We start from the raw sequence: 9,385 nt of genomic DNA on the forward strand, positions 1-9,385 counted from the left end.
CCAAAGTAAAGTTATCCCTAACTTAAATTAATGTAAATCATCTAATTAATTAGATAATCCTCTTTTCTATACATTAACAGTGAAATTTATAATAATCAGAATAATTAAGTACGGAATTTAAGATACCTCATGAAAACAGAAAACAAAACCACATGCCTTGCAAAACCCAAACTCTCTGCTTGGTTCCATTTCAGGTACACTCAATGCATCATGTTTTGATGTTACACGTTGTTCTTAATTCGTTGCCAATTGTACAGATGAGAGCCTCATCTGAAATGGGGACAATGTTCTATCACTTACTGTAGCATAACAAATGCAAGCATTTGACACATTCAAATACACGCAAACACTTTTGTTTTTCCATAAAATACATATTATCTATGCTAAATCATAATACCAAAATCAATAAGTTAATGATGTCATATTACATGGCCATCAGCCATGCTATATAGTTTGTCACAACACAGTAAAGTTTATCAACCGGCAATATACTGCCACTACAGGTGCACATTCAAAAACTATTTCCTTTTAACTATAACATTTTAAAGCCAACCTCATAATTAATCAACCAAAAAGGAGAATTTTCCTTCCACTTAAACCATACCTTACCAACGAGTCCTAAATCTATTAATAACCAATCAATTGGAATTCCAAACTCTTTATATCTTGGAATTGCCATATCCCTTGTATGTAAGACTATTTTCCACCCTGTCAAAATGTTAAGAAAATGATAAGATATACTACATATACAAAACAATTAGCAAGTCAAGGTATATATAAAACAAAATAAATCATCTCCTAACAGTTTAATAAAAGATGTTACTGTACATGATTTTGGAGTGGCTTAGATAGTCAATTTTAGTTGGGATAGGCTTTTGACTATTGTTTATTAGAGTTGTTTTGGATCCTCCAAACAATTTAAATTCCACCTCTTAATTGTAGGAAAAAGTTTAATCTATTATTACTCTCTGAATTTTCAAATAATTTCTCATTGTAGTAATATGAATGTTGTTGGTTGAGTCTTATCATCACCCAAATGGTTGTTCATATGCTTTCTTAGATGTGATTATTTGTTTATAAATATATTCAACCTGGTGTCTGTCGGAACAACTTATATATCCTTATTTTTATCATTCAAATTTAGTGTAGCTCATTTTGTCACACCCTCAACAGAAGTCTACCTATTTGTCACATCCTGAACTCTAATTTTTAGAACGTTATTGTTGAAAACTTGAAATGTAATGAAGCTTTGATACTATGTTGAAAATTTGTGGAAAAACTAAATATGGAAAGAATAGCGGAAGCAAGCGAGATAGAAGAACATAAAAATTTACGGGTGGTTCGATGTTAGACACTTACGTCCACCACTTTAACTTGGGCCCCTAGGGCTACATTAATTCTCATTAACTTGATTGTTTACGGTACATTGATCCCTATTTATAGTTAAATAAGTCGGCCTATACAAGTAAACATAAATCGACTTGTATAAGAAAACATAAATCGACCTATTCTAGAAAATATAAATTAATCATATAAATATCAGAATATATTTTAATATCCCTCATCAAACTTAAAATAGAAGATTTTGGAAGCTTGAGTTTGGAAAAAGAAATAAGATTTTTTTTTTTTTTTTTTTTTTTGTGGTGACGGAGGAGGAGGCCTGGAACAGGCCGTAGACAGTGGCTGATAAATGAAGGCCGATGGTTAACATTGAAGGCAAACATTGTTGGAGGAAATAGAGGCTGGCGGGCAGCTAGTGATGGCTGCAGGTGGCGGCATTGGTTGCTTCAGAATGCAGGGCTAACTTTGGCTAAACACAACTGAGCCGCCTTGGGCCAAAATCCAAAAGGGCCGATTCAGGTCAAAATCCAAAAGGGTCAATAATGGGCCAAAATCCAAAAGGGCCGATTCAGGTCAAAATCCAAAAGGGTTAATAATGGGCCAAAAACCAAAAAGGGCTGGCTTAGGCCGAACGCCAAAAGGACTGACTTGGGCCAATAAACCAAAAGTAATGAACCCTCTTGGGCAGTTATTGAGTCGGCACACCGAAACTGACTTGTGCGTGAGATGTGTCTTCTTTCTTCTGGTTTTTTAAATCTTTACAAGCTTAGATCTGGTCTGAAACCCACTAGACGGGCTAAGATAGACTAAAACCAGGTCGAACCGGTCCGAACCTATTGAATCAGGTCAACAATGATACTGAACCTGTTCCAACCGGGTTGAAAATGCATTGGAACTGAGTGAACCAGATAGAAATTGCTTTGAAACATAGTGAACCGATCTGACAATGTGCTGAACTGGACTGAAATCTACCAAAACCGGATTGAGGATGGGTTGTACCTGGTGAACCATCTTGAAAGATGATCTAAACCAGTGAAAAATATCTGAAACTGGTGAGAATCAGCCTTGAAAACTTTGAAACCTAGTTGACCCGGGTTGGAAACGAATTGGACTCGGATGAAACCGGTGGATGGACTTAAAAGTTAAAATCGGTTGGTATAACTCGAATTGGATTTGGACCAGGTTGAGGAACCCGGTTGATCGGATTCCTGGTAGGCACGTGTGAGCACGTTGGCGCGTGAATTTGAGGCGCCGGTACGACCACTTATGGCGATGGGTGGAAGCACATGAAGGCGCATCTCAAAAGCTTTGACGAACACATGGGGGCGCATGCAACCTCGGAGGGGGTTGTTCTAGGTGGATATGCGATGATCGGCGCAAGATCTGTCCAATGACATGAGTATTGATGTGATTGGAGGTTTGTGGCGGTGCGTAGCTGAACAGGCAGAATCTTGGAAGGCGCGTTGAGGCTTGTGTAGAGTCCTGTGGCGGTGATCTCGGTAGTTATGGACCTGTTGGTGTCTGATCTATAATTTCTTACTGCTAATTATTTTAATTAACAAACATGGGTAACATCCTGCTTCTTTTCCAATTGTAGAACGTGTTATTAAATTTGTTACGCATTCAATTAACAAAGAGAGATTTGAGAAAAGGGCATGGAATCGTAAATCTCTCCCTTGAAACTGAAACTGTTTCATTCATCATTGATTCCATTAAAATCAAGGCCTTTTGGCTTCAAACTGCCCCACCCATCACTGGTGCCATTGAAATCAGACCTCTTTGCGTTCAAACTGCCCCACCCCTCATTGAGTCCATTGATGTTTGCTTACCCCCTTTCAATTGTGCAGCAAAGCCAAAGGGAAAAAACGGAGAAATACAAAAAATGAAGAGAGAATGTGCAACCCAAAATCCCAGAAAGAGAGAGTGAAACTGAACCCAAAGTGAAAAAGTTTCCCAGCAAACGCACACCTGATCAGAATTTGTTTCCCAGGAAATTGGGGGTTCTATTTTTTTTTTCCCCAAGGAAACAAAAGAAAATAACGCTACTTGAGTTGTATCAAACTGTATTAAACTAATCTATTTATTAGTTAGTTTTACAGTTTTAGATAAACAGCTGGTTAGTTAATATTCATACACGTGTGCATCACAGCAGTTAGGTTAGTTGCTGATTTGTTAGCTTAATCCTCTTGTATATAAACAGGTCAATGTAATCACAATTGATATTCATTGAATAAGAGAATTAGTTTTTTCTCTTTGTTTTCATTGTTTTCTTGTTATGGTATCAGAGCAGTGAGAGTTCCTGCCTTCCTCTGTTTTTTTTCAATTCTTCCGCCATTAAACTTCCTTCAAAGCTTTTCCTCTGTTTTCCATTTTTCTTTTCTCTCAAACAATCTCCTGTAATGGGTGATGATATTTTGGTTTCTGCACCATCTGCAGCCCCTCATGAGACTTCTGTAGAAAGTCCATATTTTCTTCACCATGCAGACAGTCCTGGAACTGTTCTTGTTTGTCAACAATTGAATGGTGACAACTTTGTCACATGGAAACGATCAATGGATATGGCGCTGGTGGCCAAGAACAAGTTTGGTTTTGTGGATGGAAGTCTTCCCAAACCATCTGTAGGTGATCCTAACCTACATTCTTGGGTGCGTTGCAATAATATGGTTTTGTCATGGTTACTAAATTCTGTTTCCCGAGAGATTGCAAACAGTGTCCTGTTTCTCAATACTGCATCTGCTGTTTGGAGTGATCTGACTGAGAGATTTAATCACAGCAATGGACCACGAGTATTTGAATTGAAGAGATCATTATCCTCTCTCCAGCAAGGTACAAATTCTGTAAGTACATATTTTACTCAGCTTAAGAGTTTGTGGAATGAACTCTCTAGCTTTCGTCCTCCTTCTACTTGTACTTGTGGTGGTTTGAAACTTCTTCTTGATTTTCATTCTCAAGAATATATTTTTCAGTTTCTCATGGGATTAAACGATTCTTTTTCCAATGTTCGAGGTCAAATCCTTCTGATTGATCCTCTTCCATCCATTAATAAAATTTTTGCTATGGTTCTTCAAGAAGAAAGACAACGTTTGGTTGCCTTCTCTCGTACCACTCCTTTGTATTCTGAGCCTACTGCTTTGATTTCCAAAGCCATTCCTAAACCTCCATCTCGTTTCTCTAAGCCATATAACCGCAGGGAACGCCTCACTTGTACTCATTGTGGTTTCTCTGGCCACACAATTGACAAGTGTTACAAGTTACATGGTTATCCACCGGGTTACAAACCAAGAAGCCAAATTCATTACTCAGCTAGCTCTGCTAATCAAGTTCAAGAAACATCTCATGCAGAACCTATACTGCATATTACTCCAGATCAGTGTCGTCAGTTGCTTGATCTGATCAAACCACAAGAAAATCAGAATCATGATGTGAGTTATGCCAATCATGTAGGTCCTGCTTCATCTACTCAAGATCATTTGTTTTCAAACATGGCAGGTAATATTTCATCTTCATATTGTAGTTCTTTGAACCAACAATATTCTGTTTTTTCACCTGTGTATTCACAAATGCATGTTCAAACTTCTGTTTGGATTATAGACACAGGGGCTACAGATCATATGGTTAGTTCCATATCATTTTTCACTTCTATTACTGCAAAAGTGTCTAGAAATGTTAAGTTGCCTAATGGTCAGTTTGTTGAAGTCACTCACATAGGGACTGTCAAAATTTCTGACTCTTTCATTCTCACTAATGTCTTGTGTGTTCCATCTTTTTCATTCAACCTCATTTCTGTTAGTAAACTTCTTCACAATGTTCATTGCTGCATTATTTTTCTTTCTTGACATTGTTTCATACAGAACTTACTCACTTGGAGGACGATTGGCTTGGGTAAAGAGAAGAGTGGCTTGTTTCATCTATTGCTGCCTACATCAAGGAGACATTCACCTGCTGCCCAGACTTTCATTCCACCTAGAGCTAATGTTTCTACTTTAAGCCCTTTTAAGAATTCAATTGCTGATGTTTGGCATTTTAGGTTGGGTCACATTTCCAATTCCAGAATCAAACTTTTACATGATTCTATCCCTGCCATACCATGTAATTCTCCTACCATTTGTACTGTTTGTCCCTTAGCTAAGCAACGTAGGCTTTCATTTCCTATTAGTACCTCAAGTTCATGTTCTGTTTTTGAATTGGTCCATTGTGATTTGTGGGGACCTTTTGCTGTTTCATCAATAAATGGAAGTCACTATTTTCTTACCTTAGTTGATGATTTTTCCAGATATACATGGGTTTACTTACTTCATTCTAAATCTCAAACTAGCAATATCATTCAAATCTTTTACAACTTAGTTCTTACTCAATTCAAGGTCAAAATCAAAACAATTCGATCTGACAATGGCACTGAGTTTTCCATGCATGATTTCTTTAACTCTCATGGAATAATCCACCAACTTAGCTGTGTTGAAACTCCACAACAAAATGCTGTTGTGGAACGTAAACATCAGCATTTGCTGAATGTGTCTCGAGCATTGCGTTTTCAAGCTCATCTACCTCTTAAATTTTGGGGTGATTGTGTTTTAACAGCCACTCACATTATCAACAGAATTCCTACTCCAAATCTTTCTAATAAGTCTCCTTATGAGCTTCTGTTTTCCAAAGTTCCATCATATGATCATCTTAGGGTGTTTGGTTGTTTGTGTTTTGTTTCTACCTTACATCGAAATAGAAATAAGTTTGATGCTAGGGCAAAGCCTTGTGTTTTTATTGGATATCCTAATGGCATTAAGGGATATAAACTTTATGATCTTACTTCCAAAACTCCGGTTGTATCTCGAGATGTTCATTTTCATCATGAGTCTGTTTTTCCTTTTGCTTATCTTCATCACTTCAATTCTGATTGTTCCTTTGTGATTCCACATTCCTTGTCTGATATTTCAACTCCCACTAGTTCAATTCCTGTTTCTGCAGCAGAAAGTCTATCTAGAACTTCTATTTCTCCTGTTTCATCTTCTGCAATTGATCCTTTACCTGATTCCATTGTTTCTTTACCTGAGTTACCCAGTGTTTCAGTTCCTACCTCTATTCCTTCTCGAAAGTCTACTCGGCAGAAATGTAAACCTGGATATTTGCAGCAGTATCATTGTAACTTAGCTACTCAATCTTCCAATTCAATTGATCCTAAGAGTGATATTTCTGTTTCAGGTATTCCTTTTCCACTCAATTCTTTCCTTGATTACAATATGCTTTCTGATTCTTACAAACACTTTAGTTTGGCTGTCTCATCCCAAATTGAACCTCAGTTTTTTCATCAAGCTGCATCTTCTCCTCAATGGCGTGAGGCCATGGCAACTGAAATCAATGCCCTTGAAGCAAATGATACTTGGGAAATTACTGATCTGCCTCCTGATAAGCACCCTATAGGCTGCAAGTGGGTTTATAAAATCAAATATCGAGCCAATGGGGAAGTTGAGAGGTATAAAGCTCGTTTGGTTGCAAAAGGGTATACACAAAGAGAAGGTCTTGATTATAGTGATACATTTTCACCAGTTGCCAAATTAACCACAGTGAGATGTCTTCTAGCTTTAGCAGCAATTCATAATTGGCATCTTCATCAATTGGATGTCAATAATGCTTTTCTGCATGGCTCCCTTGATGAGGAGATTTTTATGAAGTTACCTCTTGGTTTTGGTTTGAAAGATTCATCTAAAGTTTGCAAGCTTAAGAAATCACTTTATGGTCTTAAACAAGCCTCAAGACAATGGTTTTCTAAATTCTCTTCTACTCTTATACAGCATGGTTTTACTCAATCCATGTCTGATTACTCCCTTTTTACTCAAGTAAAGAAAACCTCTTTTATTATTCTACTTGTCTATGTAGACGATATTGTCATAGCAAGTAATGACAATCTAGCTATAAAAGAGCTTACACAATTTCTCAATTATGCTTTTAGTTTAAAAGACCTTGGAGAATTGAAGTTTTTCTTAGGGCTTGAAATTGCAAGAAGTGCAAAGGGCATTTCCTTATCACAAAGGAAATATGCCTTAGAAGTTTTAGATGATTGTGGAATGCTTGCATGCAAACCCTCTTCTGTTCCTATGGAAGCTAATTTCAAGTTGTCAAGAGAACAAGGTGAATTGATTTCTGATCCAACCACTTACAGAAGACTTGTGGGAAAGCTGGTTTATCTTACAATTACAAGGCCAGATTTATCATATTCTGTGCAACTCTTAAGTCAGTTCATGGATTCTCCTCGTCAGCCTCATCTTGATGCTGCACACAAGGTCCTTAGGTACCTTAAATCTTCTCCTGGACAGGGCATTTTCTTCTCAGCTTCTTCAGAATTACATTTGAAGGCATTTTGTGATTCTGATTGGGCCGGATGTCCTGATAGTCGCAGATTAGTCACAGGGTTTTGTATTTTTCTAGGAGATTCTCTAATCTCTTGGAAATCCAAAAAGCAACATACGGTCTCAAGATCCTCTGCTGAAGCAGAGTATCGATCCATGGCTGCTGTCACTTGTGAGCTTACTTGGTTACATGCTTTACTGAAAGATTTGCAGCTTCAACTTCATCAACCAGCTTTGGTTTTTTGTGATAGTCAAGCAGCTATTCATATTGCTGCCAATCCTGTTTTTCATGAACGCACCAAGCACATCGAAATTGATTGTCACATTGTGAGAGAAAAACTTGCTACTGGTTTGATTTGCACACTGCATGTTCAGTCCAAGCATCAGCTGGCTGACTTACTCACCAAGCCTCTCTCTCGCACAGATTTTCATTCTATGTTGTCCAAGTTGAATGTCATCAATATTTTCCATCCTGCTGAACATTCCACTTGAGGGGGGGTATCAAACTGTATTAAACTAATCTATTTATTAGTTAGTTTTACAGTTTTAGATAAACAGCTGGTTAGTTAATATTCATACACGTGTGCATCACAGCAGTTAGGTTAGTTGCTGATTTGTTAGCTTAATCCTCTTGTATATAAACAGGTCAATGTAATCACAATTGATATTCATTGAATAAGAGAATTAGTTTTTTCTCTTTGTTTTCATTGTTTTCTTGTTAAGTTGCAGATTGGGGTTGTAGAGTTGCAGATGTTGAAGTGTTGGGGAGGTAAGTTGTAATGGAATTTTTAGTAAGAGTACATTTACTATAGCCAAAAGCCTAAGTTAATGGGCTTGGGTTGCTTAGATATAACATTAACTATTATTTTCTTTATATTTTATCAATGTGAAACTCAATACTCATAATACATTCACAATAATCTAACAATGAGTATCGGAGCTTTTTATTTGAGGGAGAGTTAACTCAATGTGACAGAAGAAAAAAAAAAAGAATGAGAGAGAGAGAGAGAAAGAGGCGGTTGGGAAAAGTTGGGAAAAAGAGATTACAAAACCTAGGTTTTAATTCTCTCATTTAAACTCACATTAAGGACTCAAAATGCATGGTTAACACTTTCGGTTTAAAAATTATGGTTTAAGACAATTCTAAGACACCTTTAAAGAGGGATTCAGCTATATGAAAAAGAAAGCAATATTGATGACTATTAGAATTCTGATTACCCTTCTCTTTTTCAGTGAATGATCCTTCGTAATCTAATCGTGCAATGATGAGTTTCAGGTTCTACTCTCAACAATGGAGGACGTGGGCAGCTTGTTTTATCCAAACAGCTTGGCGCCGGTACAGGGAGAAAAAGCTCGGTGCAACTATTTATGCATCAAGGTTTGCTGCCAATGCACTTTGAGCGTCTCCACAAAATGGTGCAGCTAACACCAAAGTACTACAAAGATTGCAACCGCCGCTGCTACAGAAGCCTGCTGGTGCTGAAGATCATTTAAGGGTATGGTGTTTCATGTGATTATCATGTAATTTGAACATTAGCGTGCAAGTGGGAAAGTAGTCATGCCAATACAAGTTATGATTTTCTTGTAATTATAACCTTTTCAGAAGACTGTATCATCTAGAAAGTTGAAAACCTTATTTATCTGTAATCTTGTATTTGGCTACATTGTTGGGATACTGCTATTTTAATCCACAGTTATGCTAC

At 37.3% G+C, this 9,385-nt stretch overlaps 1 protein-coding gene across 1 annotated transcript in view; it reads left to right on the forward strand.

Annotated features, from left to right (window-relative positions):
- LOC132188762 (cyclic nucleotide-gated ion channel 1-like) overlaps positions 1–9,385 on the forward strand; it is a 40,222-nt gene extending 30,837 nt beyond the window's left edge. The window contains exon 9 of the mRNA XM_059603297.1: positions 8,959–9,385. Coding sequence (XP_059459280.1) covers positions 8,959–9,082 — 124 coding nt within the window. The 3' untranslated portion in view covers positions 9,083–9,385. The remainder of the gene's footprint in view (positions 1–8,958) is intronic.

Source organism: Corylus avellana, chromosome ca7, assembly GCF_901000735.1.
Source record: "Corylus avellana chromosome ca7, CavTom2PMs-1.0".
NCBI lineage: Eukaryota > Viridiplantae > Streptophyta > Magnoliopsida > Fagales > Betulaceae > Corylus > Corylus avellana.